At 45.0% G+C, this 25164-nt stretch overlaps 1 protein-coding gene across 2 annotated transcripts in view; it reads left to right on the forward strand.

The window, feature by feature from the left end:
- Positions 1–20560, forward strand: part of AOAH (acyloxyacyl hydrolase) — a 158160-nt gene extending 137600 nt beyond the window's left edge. For both annotated transcript variants that reach the window (XM_072783485.1, XM_072783486.1), the window contains exons 18-22: positions 3686–3744; positions 3833–3892; positions 5171–5267; positions 10589–10665; positions 20260–20560. In XM_072783485.1, coding sequence (XP_072639586.1) covers positions 3686–3744; positions 3833–3892; positions 5171–5267; positions 10589–10665; positions 20260–20388 — 422 coding nt within the window. In that variant the 3' untranslated portion in view covers positions 20389–20560. The remainder of the gene's footprint in view (positions 1–3685; positions 3745–3832; positions 3893–5170; positions 5268–10588; positions 10666–20259) is intronic.
- Positions 20561–25164: the final 4604 nt, after the last annotated feature.

Genomic DNA, 25164 nt, shown 5'->3' on the forward strand with positions numbered 1-25164 from the left:
TAAATCCCTCCTAGCATCTCTTAGCCATGTTTGAATCACTACCCAGTCAAAGCCTGGCTCCCAAGGGCTGTGACCACCCCATAATCTCTACCAGTAATTAACATTCCTAGCGAGAATGTATATAGTCTCACCAGAAAGTAAGTCTCCCACATTAGGATTCTACTTACATAGGTCTTTTCAAGCTTGACCAGGGATGAGTCCTCTCAGGCACATTGCCTATGAGAAAGGCAATCTCCCCATAAATATGTCTGAGAAACCTATTATGTGCTTTGGGGGTAATGATGATACTAAAATGGAGTCTTTGTCCTCAAAAGAGACAGAAAAGACAATTCCACTGGGGAAAATACCATATAGATCCTGACAGTGAAATCAGCTTGTGTCACTGACACTGGTATAAGCTATGGGCATTCTGGAAGTTAGCTGAAGGGTGAGACTATAGTCAGAAAGTCCAGAATTTCTGGCTACAAGTAAGTGTGCAAGTAGCCCTTCCTTGAAAGGCCTCTGTCATGAAACATCAACGACAACTTCATTTTCCCCCGATTACTCTTAAACTTGAAACCTAATATATTTTAAAATACCTTGCAGTATACTTCCTGTTTTATGACTGGCTTACTCCCTGTCTGAATTCATGTGGTTTTTATACTTTCGGATGGTATTTCAAAGAGGTGTGGCAGATTTTTGTTGGTACTACGCTTTTACGGTACCTAAAATTTCATTTATAGTCCTAGCATTAAGTAAATGCCAAAGACTCTGCCCTAAAGAACTAATAATGATGGAGACATGAGCTGCTGCTATGCTACTACAGCCAGTCGTTCGAGGGACATATGGCATCCATTGGGCCACCCACTAGCTTCCCACCCCTTATGCATGCACACACAGACATGCACGCACATGCACATGCACACACACAGATCGTTCTTCAGCTCTGATCATTCCTGGGCATTTTTAACCAGCTTTCTTTACTAGATTCACTTTCTGACCAGGATGTTGCAGACACTGCCTCTTTATAGGCACAATATGTAGGTGGGATCAATCTTTATACCAGGGCTCCTTGATATGCAGAAATACTATTGAAAGTAATACCTAAAAAGAAAGAGTGAATAGTCAACTGACAGTACCAATAAGTGGAGATTGCATAAGAACTATTTTCCCTCTTCTTAAATTAGTCTTTTTTTTTTTAATTTTTTTATTTATTTATGATAGTCACAGAGAGAGAGAGAGGCAGAGACACAGGCAGAGGGAGAAGCAGGCCCCATGCACCGGGAGCCCGACATGGGATTCGATCCTGGGTCTCCAAGATCACGCCCTGGGCCAAAGGCAGGCGCCAAACCACTGCGCCACCCAGGGATCCCTATTTTCCCTCTTCTGTCTTTGAACCTTAAGCCCATCATAAGCACTCCCAGCTGACCTTCCACATGGCCAGCCCCAGAATCACCCTAACTTCCACAGCAGAACTCCCAGAGAGAAGGGAAACCAACTCATTACATCTTCGCCAGTTCCCTCCCAACTACATCTAGCATGCCCTTACCCTATTCAACAGACCTATGTACTCACCTAAGGATTTCTCCTATATCAACCTTGTCTAATTAGAGCTAATGCCAGAGTAGCAAGAAGATGGAGGGAAAGTGACAGGGACTGGGAGAAGGCCCAGAAGGAGGACACACCTTGTGGTCTCATCCTAAGGTGTGCTGGGACCTCTGCAGTAGGACAGGAGTGAGAGAGGAGTAAGCTAGGATGGATAAGGCTATGGCTAGACTTAGTCCCTAGAGGGGACCCAGCAGGGAAGGCCCCAATATCCAGTAGCAGGACAAACTCTGGTCCCTCTGGATGGCATAGCATCCAGCCTTGGTGGTGGGAAGAGGAAGGGTGCAAGAGTGTTACTTGTAGTCAGGCCTTAGGTGCCACCACCTGCAGGTTAAAAAGACCTCAGCCACTGGGCAAGGGAAAGAGAGAGAGCCCAATTCTCAGGGAGAGGGGAATCAGGGCCAAGCAAGTTTACAGGGCTCCAGCCAAACTACCTAAGGTTTATTACAAAGCTCCAGCCCAACAACGACAGCAACACAAAACCAAGATGGCAGAGGGAAGGCTGCAGTTCAGGGGCAGTACCGGAAGGGGGCAAGAGCGAAGTCTTTGGGACACAGAGGCTGGAGGATGGGGAATGCAGGTAGGAGGTGTTTGTCACTACAGCTGGCTAGGCTGAGACAGATGGGGACACATATAGCAAGGCAAATTACCAAACACACACACACACACATACACACAGAGGCATGCATACGTAATAGAGGGAAAGAAGCCTCAGTGGTGGAAAGCAGGATCTTGGAGAAAGATGTGAGCTCAGGGCTCCATGTTGAGCATAAAATGAGAGCAAAACCAGAAGCAAGTGACTTGGGATTCATCCAAAATATGAAGATGCAGGCACCTTTGGAGAACAGAGGAAGCCTGGCGTGTCATTGTGACTTTAATGGCGATAATAAGCCTGTGGCTTTCCAGTCTTGGGAGTCACTCACCCACACAGAAAGAGAATATATATTTCCTCTATGACAAGAAAATTGAATCTATCTTTCAGTCTAACTGATCTGAGGTATAAGTGAAAAATAAGACTGTGTTCTATCACCTTCAATCTTTCTCTTCGCTCTGAGATAGGTCCTATTATTTTCCTTTATTTTTTCAAGCGTGAGAGAAGTGTTAATGGATAAGACATCAGTCATTCACCCCTGAGATTTGAGAGGGCCTGGGTTTTGTGTCTCAGCCACAGCATGAAAGTCGAATGGCCTCCAGGGGTGGATAGGCTGGGAGGTGGGGGGAGAGAGGAGGTGTGTGAGAAAAGAAAAGAAATACCCCCACAGATCCTATATCTACAATCGATGTTTGGAAAGACTCTGGATGAGCTTACATATGGCACTTAACACTTTTATTCCTTTAAGTTTTATCTTTGTAGTAATTTCTACACCCAATGTAGGGCTCGAACTCACAACCCTGAAATCAACAGTTGTGTGTTCTTCCAACTAAGCCAGCCAGGTGCCCCCACCTTTATTCTTACGTACCTCTTTAACCTGCACCAAAATATAAATTAGAGCATATGTAGTAATTAGGGCTCAAATAAGACAGGCACTGGGCGGTGAAGGGATATGAGGTGTTGTCCCTCTCCATCAAGCAATGTTGGAGGCTTTCAGTCTACCAAACGGCCGGGCAGCTCATGGGCAGAACTTCAGACGCCCAGACTGTCCTGGCAGGTCCTCAGCATGGGATAATTTGGCAGCCCTTCGTGTTACGTAAAGCCAAAAAGGAGGCTTTGGCCACCTACCACCTTGAATGGTCTCTCTACCCTATGGGAACTTGGCATCTCACACCACTGCCCTGAGAAAGCCACTGCTCTGCAAGGCCTTTGTTAGTGGTGTTCCAGCCTGTATGGTGCCTTTGTAGCCTCTACCTGGGGTCCAGATTAGGGCAAGAGCTTGAGATGGGAGTAAACTCCCTAGGGCCCCTCCCCAGCTCGGTCTGATTTCCAGGGCGCTCAGAAAGAAGGAACACTCAGGCATCCTTCAAGAGCAATGCTGCATGAGAAATGGGGGCAGGTCCCTGGAAGCGCCACCCTTTGGCAGGAGAGGCAGGCTCACCCACAAGCGTCCCCAGTTGGCTGCCAGGTCTGAATAAGTACAACACAGCAGACCTCTCTGTCTTCCAGGCCAGCTAAATAAGGATGTGACCTATGCGCATTTCTACTCCTTCCTGAACTGTCTCCAGGTGAGCCCACGCTGACTTGTTCCAAGGCCGCCTTCCCTGTCACTGGCGTTGTTCCTCTGTAATCAAAGCGGTGTTTTCTTACTCTCAGGTCAGCCCCTGCCACGGCTGGATGTCCTCCAACAAGACGCTCCGGACTCTCACTTCAGAGGTAGGACTCTAGCAGGTCCTTTGATACCATCTTTGATCATTCTTTCCTGGTGTTTACTGCAGCATTTCTGCTGGGAATGGGATTTGGGCAGGGCAATGGCCTCCAAACTGGTGAATAAAAACATCAAACTGCCAGGGAGTTCGAGAAGCCAAGAGAATGTGGGGTGCCCTGTCCCTCTCTTTCTGCCTTGCTCTGGGTCTGTTTCCGTGTGTGCCTCCGTCTCTTGTACGCACACATACGTGTACACACATACACACCTTTTAAAGCTGGTCCGAGCCGTACTTGTAGAGGTAAAGAGGTGTGAGCAAGGTTAGGCCCATGGATGACTGGCATTCTCCCAAGGTGGGCCAGGTGCTCCGCAGCCCTCCTCTCTTCACTGAGGAGATCCAAGGCTCATGTATTTCTTTCACAGATGGTGAATAATGTCTTTGCAGAAGATTTACTGATTTTTTTTTTTTTTACAAAAGGACTATATTTCAATTAAAAAAAAAAAACTTGGGGGATATAAAAAAGCTGAGCATAAAGAATGATAACAAAAATTTCCCCAAATCCCACCACCCAAAGTCAGTATGTATATGTGTCTTTCGGATACTACAGGTTCATAGGCATTTGCAGGGGTTTTGCCTCCGTAATATCAGAGTACACATATTGTTTGGTGCCTTCTGATGTTCATAAGTTAATAAGCTATTCCTCCCCAGCATAATCTTGTAACCACTTTAAAGTATACAGCGTATGAATGTGCCATGATTTATTTCACTCCTTAGTCTTAGCCATAGGGGTAGTTTCCAATTTTTCACTGTGAAAAATAGCACTTTGATGAACCTATGTGTGTGTATATCTATATATTTCTTCCTAAACCATGTCTACTTCCTTTCAACAAATTCTTAGAAAAATTATTGGGTCAAAGGGTATGGCACGTTTAAGGCTTTGATCCCTACTTCTAGATCGCTCTCCAGAAAGGCTAAACAAATTGACATTCTCAGTCACCTCTCCCAGGGCGATATTCCATGTTATCATGGTCATTCATCATCTCTTCGCCAATCCCATGGGAAAGAAGTGATATCTTATTCCTTTAATTTTCATTGATTGATTCCTATTGAATGTTAACAGTTCTGTGTGTTCCTTAGCCATTTGTGCAAGACTAGAACTGAAGGAGCAGAGCATCCCTGTGCTGCTGGCTCCAAGTGGGGGGGGGGGGAGGCAAGGGCTAACCATTTCTTTGTCCTGCCCACTAACATCTGGATTTTATGGAATTCTCCCTATTTCCTTTATATTCAGAGAGCAAAACAACTCTCCCATACACTGAAAAAAATTGCAGCCAGCAAGAAATTTACGAACTTCGATCTTTTCTACGTGGATTTTGACTTCCAGGAAGGTAAGTTTTTCCTGGAAAACTTATTGACGCAAGACAAAAGTAGCCACTACAGTTTAGAGCCTGACTTAGCAAAGCGTTTACAAGCCAACGTGCAGTAGCTTGGCCAGGGTGGCTCCTGCACATGTTGACACCAACAGCTCTTAGTATTGAAAAAAAGATAAAGTGTGAGACCCTTTCAGGGAGGGAGGAAGCTTACCATCACCCCATTTCAAGATCATTTTAGAATCTCTGAAGCAACAGAGCCAATGACCAGATGGAGAGAGCTTTGGGCTGGGAGCCGCAGATCCATGGAATGACCTGGCTCATTCTTGCCAGTCCAGCAATGCTCCGCTTAGATGCTAAAGATGAGTGTGGCAGGAATGAAGGATGATGAGGCAGTGCTTCCCGTAAGGACACTGAATTACCTAGGGACTCGATGGCCGTGCAGATTCCCAACCCCCACACATGAAATAACTTATCAGAGTCTTCAAGGAAGGGGCCTTGGATTTGCCGGTGGCAAGGTGGACAACCCAGATCCCAGCTTTCCAGAAAGAACATCACTATTTCTTTCCTAGCATTGTGTCCAAACACGGGGGTCACTGATGAGTGGCCACACAAAAATAGGCATGATTGTTGGAGCTACTGATTTATTCTTTACATCTTGACTCTGAAAAATTGTCATTTATTGACTTTAATCCTCCCAGTCTCATTTTCATTGCTGAGCACTTGTTATACAAGAGAAAAGCCTCCTGTTGATGGACTGCCAGCTGAGATGATGCTAATGGAAGGCTTTACAGTGTATGCAAATGATGGAAGAGGTCTCATCCAGAGTTTATCATCTCTCTCTCCCTGCCACCAACACCCCCAGCCCCAGCATCTGGGATGAAGCAGATGGCCATCATGAATTATCAAATTTTACATTAGCTGACACGTATTGCATTGCACACTCTCGTACTTCAATCCTGAACAGCTTTTCAACAGGACTGATCTCCCTTAACTAGATTTCCTGCCTAGGTGATACATAATTCTTTCCTGGGGAGAGACATTTTGATAAATAACCTCTCATTAAAATGCAGAGCTAAGGACTCATTAATGAATTCCTGGTAAACAAATGCACCACCAAGTGATCTTTGATGATCATCAACCTTGAATATAGATAAAGTTATTAAAAATATAATAATGTCTAACATTCACATGGGACTTTTCATTTTCCAAAGTAATCTCTAGCTCGGTCATTTATTGTCTTTGGGAATGTAGGCAATTCCCTGAACATGTCCAAACTCTCCTTTCCAGACCTGGAAATGGAGTTACCATATCTACATAATAAATCTTTGTCATGATTGTATGGAAAAAGTGTGTAATTCTCCTAAATGCTGTGCCTGGTACATAGCCGGTACCCAGGAAAGAGGACTGTCCTCTCACAGGCTTGCTACTCAATGTGTGGCTCTGGATGGGCAGCATCCACACCAGCTGGGGGCAGGTTATAAATGCAGAGCCCTGGGCTCCATTCCTAATTAGGGCCTACCTAATTAGAAACTGCATTTTAGCATAACCCACAGATGACCCATATGCACATTAAAATTTAATAAATGGGGCTCTGTAAAACTCCAAGATTAAGAATTTAGTTAGTCATCTGATTTTTACTGAGTCCTACTATGTACTGTGTAGGTGCCGGGAATATAGCTGTCAGAAAAACAAAACAGCCCTTATCTCCATGAAAACTATAGGCAGAAAAGCTTTACCCTTGACGCAGTACAGCCTGCTTTCCGCTGGTGACCTAACAGGTTGAAGCAGAGGCTCATCGGCCCCTTCTTGTCCTCACAGCAACAATAAATGCAGTATAAAAAGCAAAAAAGTTAAACCAAGTGAACATTCTAAATCAAGTGGCAGTGGGTCACCTTACTGAGAAGTCTCCTCCGTATTTGTCCTTACTTGACAACAATCGTCAACAGTTTGAGGAATTTCCTGAGAGATATTTATTAGAAATAAATCTGAAGATCCAGGTTTGGTAGAGGGCCTTCCTTGCCTTCTCCATGTGTCGTTGGTGGGCACTCCACTAGGGACAACGTTCAGGCCCTGGAGGGCAGGCAGGGGAACCTGCGAGCTGGGATCTGCCCCCATGGACATTGGCCACCACATAGGACTGTGCCCCTGTCCCAGCTCAGACACAGAATGACTGCGTAACCTCGAGCAGTTAAATAACCACTCTTTCTTCCCTTTTGTGTAAGGTAGCAATAACTAAACCGGGAGGGTGGGGGGACGCGGGGGCTATGTGAGGATTGACACAACACCGCAATGTAGTGAGAACTCTGTTAGCACCTACTACGTTCTTCTAGGGCTTATTATGGAAGAAGAATAAATGTTGATTCTCTTCCAGTGTCCAACCCCCCTCCCATCACCAATCATACCCCTGGACCACTCTGAGCTCCCTAGAGGAAGCTGCGGTGGAAATGCATCTCATGAGCTATGTGGTCTTGTGTTACCAGACACAAAACTGTACGGCCACTATTACACCTGCCACCTTAGTGGTCACGTGAAAATCTCCCCTCTCATTTCAGTGCTGTATTTGAGCTGACTACGGCATCACAAATATCCCCATTTTCGTATGAAATTTACAGTTCCACACCCGGTGCAGGAGCAAATTGCAGCTGAGGGTCGCTGTCCCTTGAGGGTCGGCATGAGACCTCGCTGTTCTCCACTCCGACGGCGTCAGTCCCGCAGTGAAAGGCTATTGCTCATCTCCAAAGACTCCTTTTTGTCTCTTGCTGACTCATCCTCTAACAGGTTATGAGCTAAACAGAGGCAGCAATTTTTCCTCCCTTCAGGAAATGCCAGCTGGAGCAGGTGATGTCCTTTTTCTTTGTCTGTCCCACACCTCCTAAACAGAGGAAGGAAAATGCCACTTGGCTGACAAGGCCATTTTTACACCGACAGTTTAAATATACCAGCTGCCCTCTGTTTCCAAGACAACTCAATTGGAGTAAACTTGGTTCTTAGTCCTCCCCACATGTATGTGAGTAAAACAACCAATCACTTCATGGTGCTGGCCAGAAGTCAGATTCCTTGTTTTAAATATCTGCTAGGGTTGCTGCTCATCAAGGAGCTACCCGGTGTTTATGACTCTTCTGCAATGACTTCTATCGCATCCCTGAACAGCTGGTCATTGAGCTTTACAGATACAGAAACTACATCATGCGCCAAAATCCCAAGAGATCATTCACGATCATTCGAGACGTTTAAATTCAGGTCTTCTGAGCAAATAGGAATTCATTTACCTATTTTTGATTGTAGTCCCAGGTAGGAAGAAAACAGACCAACTTACCATGCTGCCCCTGCTTGCTTCTCCTCTAAAATCAATCAGAGGACACCTGGATGACTCAGTTGGTTAAGCATCTGCCTTTGGCTGGGGTTGTAATTCCAGGGTCCTGGGATCCCAGTGTCCCATGTGGGGCTCCCTGTTTAGTGGAGAGTCTGCTTCTGCCTCTTCCTTTGCCCTCCTCCCCTCTCATGCTCTCTCTCTCTCTCTCTCACTCTCTCCCTCTCTCAAATAAATAAATAAGATCTTTAAAATAAATAAAATAAAATCAGATAGTGAAGAAACAGAGACCACCAGTATTGCATTTATTCTAAGAAAGCAAAATTTCCCCCTAAGATCAACAAATGGAAAAGGGTCCCTCTGTCTAGCACTGGTCACAATACAGATAAAACCTTAACCTCTTGCCTGTGAGTTTCTGATTCTCCCTTTAAGTGTTATAATACCCATGTCCCCAGATGAGCAATGACTGGTAACCCTCGCAGACACAATAACCATGTGAAAAAATGATGTTTTTCACTCTGAATAGACTGATTGTAGCCTTGGTAACCTGCGACATTTCTTTTAATGCCTATTGGATTATTCCATATGATAAGCCCGTTCTTCTAAAGACTGGACTCCCTTGTAATGGGGAGGCGTGGAGACTCATGCAGCAGCAGAAACATGTTTCCTGGCAGGAAGGAATACGTTATCACTGCCTCCCATTAAAACCCAGACGCAAAATATGAAGGAGCGGCTCAGTGGCAGGCATTTTGCAGGTGAAGAAGCCAACAGGAATCGGTGATCCTGTGTGTAGGACTTCCAACCACCAGCAGGAACTCTTTCCTGAGCTCTGAGAAGAGCAGCAGTATTTGCAGGGAACAGGGGTTGGGTAGCAAGCAGGGGTGGCATGCCGTGATATTAGGGCTAATTACCAAAGCAGCATAGCACTGAGTCAGCTCTGTGGACAAGCTTCACTTGTGCAGGCAAGGCCTCCAGTAGAATTTCCATGCCTTCCCTGGGGGCAAGATGGGGGAAACCGAGAGGGCACACATCCCTGCTCTTGGGTCTTTATGGGGTGAAGAGTGAAGAACTGGAAAAATTGCAGCTGTGCCTGGTCTGCTCTCTGGACACCAAGGAAGTGAGGGCAGCAGGCCTCCAATATTTTTGTCTGGAGGCTCTCCAAGGATTTGAAATCTCCTTGAGGGGGTCCTCCTGACTGTATAATATTACAGTATAGAGTTAACGGTGCTATCACCTTGGAGCAACTGACATTCTCGGTCTCCTACTCCTGTTGAAGGGCAGTCTCATTGCTTTGCATCACTTTGGGGCTCATAATATTTCCTCTGTAGCCACACTCACTCTAAATGTGATGTTGAGATAATTTTATGTAATTATCCTCCTGACAAACCGTACGGTTTTTAATGGTGACTGCTTGACATATGCCGGCAGTATCTGGAAATGGCAGCCCACGAAAACGGGATGTTAACAAAATGTTTAATTTTCCCTCCTCCTCTTGCAATACTCTCCTACTGAGAAATGAGATGAGTTTCCCTCGGTGTTGAATATTTCAGAGCTCACCTTTTCCCACCGCCCTCCTCACTGCACAAACCACATTCACCCAACATCTTCATACATTTTCCTCCTGAGTTAGGTAGAAAATTAAGAAAAGAAAGAAAGAAAGAAAGAAAGAAAGAAAGAAAGAAAGAAAGAAAGAAAGAAAGAAAGAAAGAAAGAAAGAAAGAAAGAAAGAAAGAAAGAAAGAAAAGAAAGAAAAGAAAGAAAAGAAAGAAAAGAAAGAAAGAAAGAAAGAAAGAAAGAAAGAAAGAAAGAAAGAAAGAAAGAAAGAAAGACCATACAATGGGAAGGTCATTTCCATTCAGAAAGCCTCAGGCTGGAGATAACAGCCCAGAGCAGCCACTGGGGAGAAGGCATCGGCCTGGCAGGCAGTGGGCAGCTCTGACCTCTTCCATGTGGCCCTTGCTCTCAAAGGCTGACCATCACCCACGGGAGCGTGTCTCTAACCTCTAGTTGTGTGTGTGCCCTGCAGTCACAGAGGAGTGGCAGAAAAGAGGCGGGCAGCCTTGGCAGCTCATTGAACCAGTCGATGGATTCCACCCCAATGAGGTAAGTACAGCCACACAGCGGTTGCTGAAGGCTATCTGCTGCGTTATTTTTAAGATATCGTTATGCACCCATGTGTTTATTTTTATCCCCTTTTGTTCCAGAAAGATGTACTCACATGTATAAGATAGAAGCTTCAATAAAAATAAGCTGAAAGAGTAAAAGGCAAGTAAGATAGAAATGATACCTGGCATCTTGACTCAGTGCCTACAGTTGATAAAATGTGTGTAGGGTAGTCCTGAGAAACTGCCCGCAAGAGCCTGCAAAATCAGCTCTGTTTTTCTAGGGGCTGATGTATTTTTATTAAAATAATAGTAATAATACATCAAATTTAAAAAATATCACAAGGATTCCTGGAAGAGAGACCTGTGAGCAATTTCTTCTTTGGGTCATTCCAGAAAGTACATTAGATGAGAGGAAAGCAGTGTCCTTAACAATATCCTGCAGTAAGAGCTGGTTCTTATCTAGGATTCCAAGGTACAATTCTGGAAAGCAGTTCTACTCTGGCCTCTTCACTGATCACAGTGGGGTGGAGGGTGGGGCTCCATCCCCTCCTACCGTCACCCTATCCATTATCCTAACTTCACCCAGGGAAGCTCCACTTTTATCTGTCATACATACTGGACCTGCTTGTGATGTTTCTTCATTTAAAACAAATGAAGAAGTATGGGAGTACTTCTGCCACTTTTCAAATTTTGAAAGCTGGCAATCCTTTGCAACTATAGTCTTTCTGGTCTAACCTTTGACAAGGGTGTAACCCACAGAAGCAGTTCTGGAGTGCTCTCCCAGCGGCCTTGGTCTCGGTGGCCAAGCCTGAATGGAATGGCAGTCCACCTCTCCTCGAGCTGTAGGCTCTCTGAGTACCCACCCGCAGGGCTAAGAACTGTCTCAAAAGTAACAAAAGAGTGCCACTCCATCGACAGACGTATAAACAGTGGAGTCCCACAAATGCTGGGTAAATTTGAAATGAGCATCAAATGCCCATCTCCCTGTTTTAAACAACTAAAAAAAAAAAAATCTAAGTAATGCACCTCAGAATATCTAACTTTCTTGCATATCATTTGGATCATCTAATCCAACAGAATTATTGGTTTGAAGCTGGTTAAATATTAGAGTCTGCTCCCCCACAGAATGATGGCTTTCTCTTAGAATGCTTTTTAATATGGAGACCTCCTTTCTGGCAATAATTAGGTTCTTGTCATTCCCACATATCACAGAATTTTACATTTCTGATCCTAGGGAGAATTGTGGATCTGAAGAAACGGTCAGAGAAAGAGTTAATTAGGAACAAACTAAAATGGAGAGGATCAAAAATAGCTTTGTTTTAACCTTTGGGACATACTTGTCTGATCCATCAAAAGACCATCCTGCCCCCTGACACTTAAAATAATATTAGGTTCAAAGCCTGTCAAATTAGAGCTCTATCTTGCACTCAAACAGCTTTGCCTAAAACTGATTATTGAGAACAGGGTCAAAAGCTGAAAAATGGGGAGTGTGTGGGGGTGGTCAGGGTGGCAGTGTACCCAGCAGGCTTAGTCAGTAGAGTATGTGACTTTTGATCTCAAGGTCATAAGTTCAAGTTCCATGTTGGGCATAAAGCCTTCTTAAAATGAATGAATGAATGAATGAATGAATGAATGAATGAATGAATAAATAAATAAATAAATAAATGCTGAAAATCAGTGTGTGCCATAATCATATGTTATCCCTGAGAGATTTGTTCATGTGCTGGAAGCAGATGATAGTGTGGTGGACCACATCCAACGTGAGCAGCAATGGATGGCCATGCTTAAAACATGTCTACTTATCATGTACATTGAGCTGAAGAATCTGGACTGCAACTTGCCATCCAAAAATGTTTATTGAGTCCCTACCCTATATTGAACATAGTGAGAATTCAAGAGTGAACAAGAAACTGCCCTTGCCATGTAAGGAGATTATAGTCTTGCCCTTGCCATGTAAGGAGAGAGATTATAGTCTCGAGGGAAAGAATGACAAGTACACACATAATTAAATATAAAGTGGTTGGTGCCTCCAGTTGTGTGAGCACGGTGCTATGGGAGCACTATATGGGATGGGACTGGAAAGAGAGATGTTTGCAAAAGTTTTCAGAGACGCTCCCTCAGAACTAAGACCAAGAGCTAGTCAAGTGCACGTTGGGTAAACGGGGTACACAGAGTGTTATGAGCAGAGGAAACTGCTTGGGCCAAGACCTGAATGCAAAAAAATAAAGCCAAACAAAAGGAAACACCCCAGTGGGACACGTTGGAGGAAATGAAAGTGCTGCTAGTACGGCTGGGACATAGAGTATGACTATGGGGTTGAGAGAGAGGAATCAAGAGAAGTATCCAGGGACCAGATCACATAAGGTCTGTAAGGGGTTTGACCTTTTTCCTGTGGGAAAGGAGGAACCATGAAAGGTTCTTATACCAGAAAGAAAAATAAGCAGACTTGTGGTAGCAGCTGGAGAATGGTGTGGTGGGGTCCTTCGAGAGGCTGGGAGACTGCCTGGAGGATGCCTCTGTGGGTGAGAGGGGATGGCTCAGGGGAGTGGGGAGGAAGAGAAAGGTCCGCATGGGAGAGATTCACACAGTTGAAGCAACAGAACATGGCCATTTATGGGACGTGAGAGTGAAAGAAAGAGATGCTAAGCATGACACTTCTTTTATGACTTGGGAAATTGGATAGATGATTCTTTTGCTCTGAGGTAAAGAATACAGAGGGTGGGGTGGTTTGAGAAGGAGCTTGGCACATGTTGGATTAAAGGAGCCTGCAGGACATCCAAAATGGAGGTGTCTCTTTAGCAGATAACACATAAGCTTAGAGCTCAGGAAGGAATCTGGGCGGAAGCTACAGATGTGAGCACACCAGGATAGACTTGTGACTTGAAGCCTTGAAGAGGAGCCTCTTGGTGTACCTGTAAACTTCCCCCCAAATGATGCACCTTATAGCAGGGGCAGCATTAATGGATCCTTTTGGAACCTTATGTTACTATTTTAAAAGCTAATAACTTAAAACGCCCACACATGTGCACATGCACACACAGAAACACACACAAGCAAATGATGCACAAAATATAGGGAGCTATAGGAGTCCATATCTCTTCTATCTTAAAAGAGCCAGATGGGCAAGGTTAGTCTAAGGACCTCATGCTAATAAGATGGACATAATAACACCAACTAAAAAAATAAAAAATAAAAAATAAAAAATAAAAAAAAAACCAACTAAAGGAGTAGACTCAGGCCAGGCCATGTTTAAGTGCCCTCCCGCCAATTCCTGTACATCGGAGCAAAAACAGCTGGTACTGGCCCTTTACCATCAGGGAGGGAGCAGGCTTTATTTTATTGGCCTATTTCTTCTCCCTGTAAGAGAAATAGCAGAAGTGTTCATTCAACCACTCCAATTTTCTTAAGAAGACAAGTTTAATTAAGTAGAAACATGAGTTGTGTTGAACAGTTCAAATTTATGGTTGATACATTCTAAATTTTAACCAAATTCTATTATGTAAACTCTTTGCTTATATTTTAATGGAAAATAACCAGGCTTAGAAAAAAATCTTGACATAAACTGACAACCACTTTACCTTTCCATCTCATTCCCCAAATGTAGAACCAGAATTTTAAAAAACATCTTCTTCAATATGAGGGAGAGAAGCAGGTTATAATGCTGGACTTGACAGTTGATGGGATTTGGTGGGTGGGAAGGAGATGACTCATAGGATTGGGCATCTGGATGAATAGATGTGAAAAATACCAAGTCAAGGAACCCTGAAGAGGAAGGACTAGGTTTGGGCATTCTGGATTTGGGATGCCTACATGATATCCAGATGGAACTGTCTAAATCACCATTAGATCAAGCTGATGGTTTCTGACCTCAGGAGAGGAGCCTGGCCTGGAGACACAGGTTTGGAAATCATCAGTATCTGGTTGAGAACTGGAAACATTTGCGGGAATGAGCTTGGCCAGTGGGATCAAATTGTGACCTTTGCCCATCATGGAAGGACCTACTGGAGAGGAAACCCAGGAGATCATTTGATGCCTCCAGTAAAGAGCAGGTATAGTAGAGAGGGGGAGAAAACAGCCAAACTTCTGACCAAATGGAAAGAAAGTTTGACTTACAGAAAAAAATGATATTGCAAAGACCCAAGACCCAGATCTGTGGCCTGCAGGAGCCATAGCAGCTCTATTAATTCAAATACTCACTTTTTAAAGCCTCTGCAAAGTTAAACCTCTGAAGAGATACTTTAAAAGATCTCTGGGCCTAAAACCAGACGATAGTAAACAGAAAATGTTGGAAGAGCCACAGACATGCATCAAGTCCAGTTTCCTTGGCTTCTCCTAGACCACCCAGCTACACATCCCTAAGGCCCCCTGCCTTAGCAGCTTTGCCCAGCAGAGCTCTCTGCAAGACCACCTCCTCTCCTCTTAGGATGCCAGGAGCAACTCAAACCATCCTAAAACTCTTCCTGAGAGCAATAAATTCTCCATGACACCCACTCCCCTACTTTATCTTGAGCTCTGAACCTGTATGTTGCTGGAGGCAGACATAAGATACTGATCAGTGGATTGGTTTTAAATTATATATAGATTAGGTTTTAATATTTATTATCTATATAATTGGTTATTAAATGTTAATAAGCCTCTAGGTCTTTGTTTATCTCCACATATAATCCCCTGGGAGCCCAGGGTCCTGAGTGGATTTGTGGAGTCCCTCAAAGAAGGAAGCGTTGCTGGCAGGGGGGAGGGTGGAGAGGAGGGCCTTCTGGGCCAGGAAACCCTCAAACACAGTCCCTTTCTGCTGGCCCTGCCCGTGCACCAGGGACCACTTCTCTTCAATTTGCTTTATACATAAAGCCAACTAGCAGCAGTGGTTCTGAAATGACACACTGGGTCAGCACAGGGGGGCTAGGGCTGAAAATTTACATTTTCCCCTAGATGTAAATGTTTAAATATATCTTACACTGTTGTCATGTTGTTGGTTTACAAATTTAAAATTAATTGGGACAAGGGCTCTGGGTGGCTCAGTCAGTTGAGTGTCTGACTCTTGGTTTTGGCTCAGGTCATGACCTTGGGGTTATGAGATTGAGCTCCCGCTCAAGATTCTCTCTCTCCCTCTTCCTCTGACCCTCCCCCTGCTTGCTTGTTTGCACTCTTTCAATCTCTCTCTTTCTCTCTCTCTCTCAAAGGATAAAAATAAAATTAATTGGGACCAAAAGTAACCAGGTCCGATAGACTGTATTTCTGGGCTGATTAAGAGCCCAAAGAAGCAGAGCCATGCCTTCTCTGTGGTAAGGGCTTCCCTGCAGGCGTTTAAAAGCAATCTTACCAAGATAGCCCAGAAACGTTCTTCCTACAGGAAAAATAAATTCAGAGTGTATTTTTAACTTAGGTCTCATAAAACCCCAGAGTTAAATTTAGCAAGGGTTCAACTTAAAAGGGATCAGGGATAAGTTTTTGGTGAAACCTATGCAATCTTGTTTTGGATTGCATTTTTTTTTTTTAATATTATAGAAAGGTAGTCACTATTTAGAGTTTGATTTTATAGTTGTTTTACTAATGGGTTCTATTTTTGTAACAAAACACATAAAATTAGTTTATGAAGTAGGAATGTGAAGGAACCCTGGATTATGCCCAGCGGTGAGCACTGCTGGGCTTCTGCTGTGTCTAGGCGTGTCTCATGAATCTGTCGAGTGGACCCAAAGGAGTATATTTCCTTGGAGGACCAGACGCTCTCCTGGAGAGGAACTCAGCATAAGTCCAAATATGGTTAAGCAAAGAAGCGTGGCTCAATTTAAAAACTATCATTGGAAGGGAGAGACGGTCTAAAAGCCATATGGTGGCTGTTATCCTAAACCGTACCAGGTTCCTACCCTCCTGTTCCCCTCTCCCCAGACTCATGCCTCAATCCTGGGGGCCTTGGGGGCTGCCAATAAAAACTGAACGACCTGTTTCACCAGGCTCCTTAAGACAACAGGGTGTTGAGTCACCCCGCTTTGTTGCGCCTCCTGTGAGAATTTCACAGAGGAGCCTTCACAGTGGACCAGTGACCGTCACCGTGGGCACCTTGATGGCTTCTGAGCAGCAGCAGCAGGCACCCAGGTGGGTGGCAATTTCCCACAAAAGCACCAGGGCTGCAGGAGCACCTGCAAAAACACCACCAGTGCTCCTCAGGGGCGGACCTAGCCAGAGGAAGCAGCACACCCGCTGGAGTTGGCAGTGGTGTCTGGACAAGAGCACACCACCCACGGGCAGCTCCCTGGACTCACTGCAGCTGGGGCCCGGCCAGAGCTAACAGGCAGCAGAGTCAGCTCCAGAGGAAGAGATTCTTAAGGGCCTCAGTTAACCAGAAAGTCTCACTTAACCAGGGCCCCCTATTCCCCAGCATTCTGCTGGACCAGACGTCACCCCATGCATGTGTCTGGTAGGGTTCGTGAGCAACACAGCCCAGGAACCCCTTCCAAGCCGCGGAGGCTTTGTGCTCTGGCAGGAAGAAGCTGTCTCTGTTCCCCCATCCTGAGGACACATGTTGGGGAGACGTGTGACAAAAGTCTCCCCCGGTGAGATAAATTAGCTTGCGCCCATCTGATGGAATACCGTGCGCTGAATGAGAACAACGATTTAGATCTACCTTTAGTGACACAGAAAGATGTTTGTAATATAGAGCAAAGTAAATAAAAGCAGACTACAGATTGTGGGGGCGATTACTCAACTGTATGCGTTTGTCAACACTCACGAAGCTGTTTATCACAAGAAGTTAATTCCACTGTGTGTAAATTGGATCTCAGAAAGAGCAGACTATAAAATGATATTTACAGAAGGATCCAGTGTGCGCACGCATGTGTGTGTGCGCGTATGTGCGCGCCCGTGCAAGGCTCTCCGCCCCACGTGAACGTTGGCTACCTCGACTATAATTACAGACGACTTTCATTTGCTCTGTTTTCTCTTTGTGCTTAATTGTCTTTTCAGATTTTTCTCAGATGAGTAGATATTGCTTTTGGGCTGTAGACGTTGACTAGGGAAGCACAACAAAATATTCACGTTCGGGGAATAGCTCGTTCAGAGTAATGAGGGTAAAGGGTGGCTGTGCCTTGCCCTGTGTTTCGTGGGGGTCACAACAGGAGGTTGGTTATAAGAGAAGCCCACAGTAGATGCTCAGTAAGTGTTTGCCACACGAGTGAATGATCGTAGTGCGTCATTTTATCACAAGTCTCGAGTTTAATAATAACCATTCCACTCTCGCAGTGCACACTCATAAATATTTTCATCTCCATTAGACTGACAGCCAACTAATTGCTTTCAAACCAAATAGTTACCACATGCTCAGAGCTGAGCTCTTTCCTTTTAACTTTCCTCTTCTTATCCTCACCCCATCTCCCCCTTTATTAATTTAGATTGGGAAATAAATAACCACAGATGTCTTGGTTTCACATAATTGTTAGGAAGACAGCTTAGATATACCAGGGTGGAAAGGCGAAAAAACAAAACAAAACACAGCAGAAGAAGCAGTAATTTTCCACAGACCTGGCGGCAGCCTCCTTTGTTGAGAAATAGCAGGAAAAACAGCCAAGAGACCAGTCTTCTGTCTTCGAAGACACTGATTACTTAGTGCGGGAGAGATGAGCAACCCCTTCCTGGAAACCTGCTGGCCTGACAGCAAGCTTGGGGGTGGGGGTGCAGAGGGGGAGCAGAAAAGGGGGTATAGGTGTAGGCATGTGTGTGTCTGTCTGTCTGATGGGGGGGTGGGTGGATATGGTGTGTATGGTGTGATGTGATGTGTATGGTATTTGGGGGTGCGTATGGGGTATGTGTGTATGTGGTGTGGGTGGCATGTTTCTGTTACACACCACAGAGATATGATCAAGATGATCAAGATTACATGGTTGGATATGTAAAATTTTGGGGTCCACCTCAGACAGCTCAGGGCCATATTAAAATACTGGGGATATTTAATGTAGCAACTAAACCGGTTCTAGTTTTTTCTAACAGCTGCTGAAACCTAACACACAATTTAGACCCAGAAAGTTCAGTTTTGTGTTTTGTTTTTTGTTTTTTCCAGAAAGGTCTTTAAATCATTTAACTCTAGAGCCTCATTTTGCAAGCGGAAGAATTGCAGCTCAGGGAATAGAAGGGGCTGCCCAGCATCACACAGGTGCTGACAGCACTGCCTTGGAATGGCGAACGGGACCTGCCCTTTGGAGACAAGGTCCATGTGTTTCTGAATAAAGCTGGGAGTGCCCCTGGGCACCTGCTCTGAATGGTGTGTTCCTCACGAAGGCCTTCGGCGATCATATTTCTCTTTGCAGATGTAGCCAACTAGGGCCTCAAGACCTGGCCAGGCCCCATTTGCTAAGTGAGGGCATTATCTGCAGAGAAGGAGTCCTCATCAAAGGCCTGTTAATGACAGGCTGGAGGATTAGACAATCCAGAATGGATCCTGCTAACATCATGAGGACAGGGAAACCCGCAGTAAAACCAAGCAACCAGACTAGGCGTCCAGCTGGGAAAGCCAGAGACAGGCCTGTTGCGCATGAAGCCAATGACTGCTCATCCTGGCACCCGAGCCACACTCCTCGTGCTCACGGTGCCCTTAGACCCGGTGACTCTGCAGCCTCATCTCCCAGGCACCCTTGGTCTCCCACCATGAGTCCTCTTCCACACCTCTGTGCCTTTGCACAAGCTGTCCTTTGCCAGGTGCACTGTTTCGCACATCATCCATCTGAGTAAATTCCCCCTTGAATATCCAGCTCAGCCATCACTCTCTTTAGGGGAGACCTGTCGCTTCCCCCCATCCAGCAGAGTTGGAACCTCCTCCGCTTCCAGCCTCCCACAAACCCCTCTGTGGGTTTGGTGGTGTCATTTTGCATGTTTGGTTCCCTCCCTAGACTGGGAGTTCCTTGAGGGAAAGACTCATCCTGTTCATCTCCAAAACCCAAGCCTTAGGCCTGTAGGAGATATTAGCTATCTGCAGATAAATGAAAATGTGCATTTGCTATCTGCTATTAAATCAAAAAATCACCTCAGAGTTAGCAGCTCTAAACAACACAGAATTCACAGTTTCTGTGGGTCAGAGTGCTGGCACAGTTTAACTGGGTCCTCTGCTTGGGGTCTCACAAGGTAAAAATCCAGGTATGTTATCCGGGTCACATCCTCATCCAGAGACTCAACTGGGGAAGAACTGCTTTCAAATTCACTTAGGTTGTTGGTAGAAAGCATTTCCTTGTGGTTCTAGGACTAAGGATGCAGCTTCTTGCTGGATGTCAGCCCCTTGCCATACAGGCTTCCCATTGTCCCTTTGTCCTTCATCAATCCCGCAAAGAGAGTCTCCCAAAGCAAGACGGCCAGCAAAGCAGTCATCCATATTATATAATCACTGAAGTGACATCCTTGCACCTTCCCCATATTCCATTGATTAGAACCAAGTGATAGGTCCCACCCACATCAAGGGAAGAGGATTATACAAAGACACATGGTCTAGGATGGTCATGAGGGACCATGCTAGAGTCTGCCCACCACACAAAGAATACAGTAAATCCTGTTGCTAAATTCTTTACTTCGTTATAATTTCCCTTTTACTCTTTCTTTGGGTTCTCTCTTGCAGGTGGCTTTGCTGCTGTTGGCAGATCGCTTCTGGAAGAAGGTGCAACTCCAGTGGCCCCAGGTTCTGGGGAAGGAGAATCCATTCAACCCTCAGATTGAACAAGTGTTTGGAGATCAAGGAGGCCACTGAGTGCCTCCAGGATATGCACTCCTGGAAAGCTCAGGGAAGCAAGAACAAAGTGCTTTTCTCTCCTCTTGGAGTCTGTCTGAATGACAGCATGATTCTGTGTGTTTCGGGGAGCAGTTCCCTCCATTTGTCCCTCAGATCACCTTCCATTAAAGTGTTTTGGATGCCATTCCAAGCAAGAGAGTTTCTGTGCCCTTCAATAGCTAATTGTTCTAAAAACAAATTAAAGGCCCCAGGGCCTTGGTTCACCAGGACTGATGAACAGTTAGAGTTGAACAGCACTCTGCTGCTGTTGCTTTAAGAGGGCCAGCAACCAGGGCTGCCCCTGGGGAGGCTGCTGGCCGGCTGCCGAGGATGCTCACAAGAAAACACAAAACTATAAATACAGAATCAGGGACAAACCTGAATGTTTATTTAGAAGGAGAAAAGAAATCACAACAAATTACGAATTTTTAAAAGTTGCCAAATAGCATAAACCTCACAAAATCCAGATGATTGAGGAAAAAAAAAATGACCATTTTCTTTAAAAGGTTCTCTTACATCCTTTGGCTGCATAATCTCATCATCCTTTCCTATAACAATGATTTGGTGATATCATTGTGTACAGAAAGGACAGAAAAGCAAAACGTGTTTCTTTTTATTGATAATTTGGAAGAATTTCTTTCAACTGCGTAAAGTTGGTAAAGTCACGTAAACTTTTAGAATTGTCAAATTGGGAGGACCTCTATCAAATTTCTTTTGAGTGAGAGCTGTTAGAGACACACTCCCTATTTGGAGTATTGTTAATGTTTTGTGTGCAAATACACCCAGGAATTCTGGCAAATTCTGTTGTACGCCATTCTCATTGGTGTGTCATCTCCCTTGCCCATCACTGACGCAGCCATGGATTCAGGGATGTACGCCCAGACCCATGTCATGCTGCCAGCATCCCACTTCACATGGGCACATCCCCCTCCATTCTGCCCTCAGGAGCTTGCTTGACACAGCCCAGAGGTATGGGGCAGTTCAACCCCAGGGGTCCCAGGAGCCAGTGAATAAATGCACCAGCCTCTTCCTTTCATGGTCCCTTTGGGGAGGTCTTCAGTGTGTTTCTCAGGGCAGAGTCAGCCCCTTTGTTCATGGCAACAATGCCTTAAATGATGCTTCATTCTACCCTGTGTCCCTCTCCTTGCTCCCTCATTCCTGCTTTCTGGGATGCTTCCCAAATAAACCACCTGCACCTAAATCTTTGTCTCAGTAAAGACAAAAAATTAAAATGATGATGTGTGCATAACTGTGTATGCTTTGTTATTGAATATATTCTCAATGTGGAGATACCTCTGCTTTGACTGGGCACCAGTGCAAACAAAATCTCCCACTCACTGTACACCATCCATTGTCATGGACCAGCTTCTGCTTTGTGCCTTTTACACCTTGTTTCTTCTCCATGATCCACCACTTCCCATGCCAGGAGCTGTAGGATACCTTTTTTTTTTTTTTTTTAAGATCTTATTTTATTTATTCATGAGAGACAGAGAGAGAGAGGCAGAGAGAGAAGCAGGCTCCACGCAGGGAGCCCGACATGGGACTCGATCCCGGGTCTCCAGGATCACACCCCGGGTGAAAGCGGCACTAAACCACTGAGCTCCCGGGGCTGCCCTGTAGGATACTTTCATACTGTGATTGGCCCATTGGCTCTGCACCCTTGTAGCAATGCTGGTGGACAGTAGGAACATGCCTGGAAGCCCCTCCTATACCAGGATAGATAGCAGTAACCCGGCTGTGCACTGGGCTGACTGCAAACCACATAAATATTTCAATGTAAACCCATCCTAAATGGATCTCCACTTTGACTGCCTCAAAGTTCCCATGGCTAGCCTACTGCCATCAGATATAAAAGAAACAGAAGAAGCAGTTGTGTTTAAAATATCCTACTTTTGCAAATTTTGCAAAGCATGTAACCATGTGAACGCATTGCTTGGGCCCCTTCCAAGGCTTTGGAAGGGACCCTAAACTTAATCTTTTTTCTTAGACTTATGGTCAATCCACCTCAGCTCACAAGATTAATTTGCCAGATTGTCTATGAGTTCGGTTTTAGGGGCCAAACACTTAAAATGGTGTCAACTCATTAATTTCCGTCATCTGGACAGAACCCTTGGTTCAGCACGACCAGTACATGTCCCAGGGAGGTGGATCAACAGGGGACCAACATGCCATCAAGAAGCTGCTTGTTTCCAGCAGGAAATACAAATGAGGAGAACGAACTGGAGACAATGAGGTGTAGAGGTATGGGATTATGGAAACCTCGAACACCTGTATCCTCCTGAGGGATGTGTCCACTAACAGGGTCTTAGTAAGTACGTTACTGGTCTTGGTGTTCCAACATCTCATATTATTTTGAAGCACCCAAATACCAATACTTGTCGTAGTGTTGTTTTACTGTTTTTTTTTTTAATCTGAAATCTTAATCATTTAGTCTCAAGATATACCCAGAGAACACTGCACTAAAATCTTGTATTCCTTTAGAAGGAATTCTATTTAATCTTCCTTCTGTTTAAGATGCTTTCAAATTACTTGATTGCTATTCTAATTTCAATTTCCCAGACTACTTGTGAAGTTGACAATCTTGTACTGCTTTTGCTGTTGTGGAGGGGATAGAGAATTCATTTTAGGTCTAGTCATTTTCCAGAAGGTCCTGGAGGATAGAGTTGTTTGGAAAGTGCAGGGTGTATAGGGAGATTCAGAAAGTATGGGGAAGAGGTTCCCAGACTGACTTGTCCTGAGACCAACCACCTCCTTTCTACCCACCCCCCAGAAGTCATCTCTGTCCCTGCCACTTTTTCCTGTTTAAATTCTCTTCAGGACCAAAGCCCCCACCTTGGAGAATAGTTTCATCAGCATCATATTTCCCATCCTCCACTTGAACAGATGCAGATGAGGAGGCAGATGAGCCTTCACCCTGAACCCTGACCTCGCTCCTGGGACATGGCCTCACAAAATCGATGGATGGGAGAGGATGGGAGTACCATCCCATTCAGTTTTGTTTTGTTTTTTTTTTAAGATTTTATTTATTTATTCATGAGAGACATAAAGAGAGAGAGACAGAGACACGGGCAGAGGGAGAAGCAGGCTCCATGCAGGGAGCCCAACTTGGGACTCAATCCTGGGTCTCCAGGATCAGGCCCTGGGTTGAAGGCAGTGCTAAACCGTTGAGCCACCTGGGCTGCCCCCATCTCACTTTTTTAATAAAACACCAATACTATACAAAGTACTAAATACCACCATTGTCTTCTCAAGAGCTGGAGTCCAAGCCAGGCCCTCACCTAGGGGGTCAGGAGCCCATGGATGAGGAGAGTCCAATTCTGCCTCCATCTTTATACTCCACACCAACAGACATGTCCCTTCTTTAAGATTCAACCACATTTTTCTTTCTGGCTTAGGGATGTTCTGTCCCTATAAGGTGCTTTGTGTACTTCTCATAACTTCCGAGTGTCCAGAATTTATAAGATAGCTGCAGGGGACAGCTTTTATCTTGTATTTCTGCACCAGTGCCTCTTGAGATACCACCTTTAGCCTCCAGTTTTTCAGAATCATAGCATGTGAGTGCTATCCTCTGAGAGGCACGTGAAGGACTTTCCCATGGGGGGCTCACATCCCTCTCCATCCCTTTCCCCCCATTCCTGCAATGGCCTCCTGGTGAGATACACCAGAACAGAAGTTCCAAGAGAGAGAACCTGGCCAGTCATGTTCCCTCCTGTATCCACAGCCTTACAACAATGCCTGGTCCACAAAAGGTGCTCAGTAAGTAGTACTGAGTCAATGAGTGAATGAATGAATGAATGAATGAAACATCAGTGTTGCTTTCCAAGATACACTTCATTATTGCTTGTTACATTATTGCTTTGTTACAAACCAAAAAAAAAAAACTTCTTTTTTTGACACATTAAATTAGTCCCATCGGATCACACTTGTGAAGTGAGAGGGTAAGAAAGAAAACCAATTAATGAGAAGATGCCCTCCTCCCAGAGACCCTTGGTGGGGAGACTTGGGCTCCCCTGTAATCTTCATCAGAACACCCACCAGTTCATTGTCATTTGTTTCTCCTATTTTCAGATGAAAGACCTATCTAGCCCTTTGCTATCTTTTTTTTTTTTTTTTTTTTTTTTTTTTTATTCATGATAGGCACACAGTGAGAGAGAGAGAGAGAGAGAGAGGCAGAGACACAGGCTCCATGCACCGGGAGCCCGACGTGGGACTCGATCCCGGGTTTCCGGGATCGCGCCCTGGGCCAAAGGCAGGCGCCAAACTGCTGCGCCACCCAAGGATCCCCTAGCCCTTTGCTATCTAAAGAGAGCTCCTCTTTTCCTGCTTGAACAATTATCAAGAACTCCTATTCCCCCTATCACCACTCCTGAGCATTTTTCATTTGGGATGGAGCCTTTTGGTCTCAGGCCTTGGTGAAAAAAATCTCCAGGGCCCCCAGCCAAAGTAGATCAACTAAAAAAAATCTTTATATGTGACTCAAATCGATATATAGCATAGCGGGACCTAAGCCCCAGGAACCTGCACTGTTGCCCCACCCCACCTTCTCACCAGTTAACCCCACTAGAAAAAAGATTCCTAAAGCAAGTCCATGAGGACCTTACTCCCCCAGAATTTAGAGTGCCTATGAACTTAAATGGGGAAAAGTTGTATTCAAGACCCTCTAAAACAGCATTTCCTTTTATTGTGAATGTAGGCAACAAAACAGCTGTATTTTTGTCACAAATATTTACATATCACATTACATTTACAGTCAAG

This window comes from Canis lupus, chromosome 18 (assembly GCF_048164855.1).
Source record: "Canis lupus baileyi chromosome 18, mCanLup2.hap1, whole genome shotgun sequence".
Classification (NCBI taxonomy): domain Eukaryota; kingdom Metazoa; phylum Chordata; class Mammalia; order Carnivora; family Canidae; genus Canis; species Canis lupus.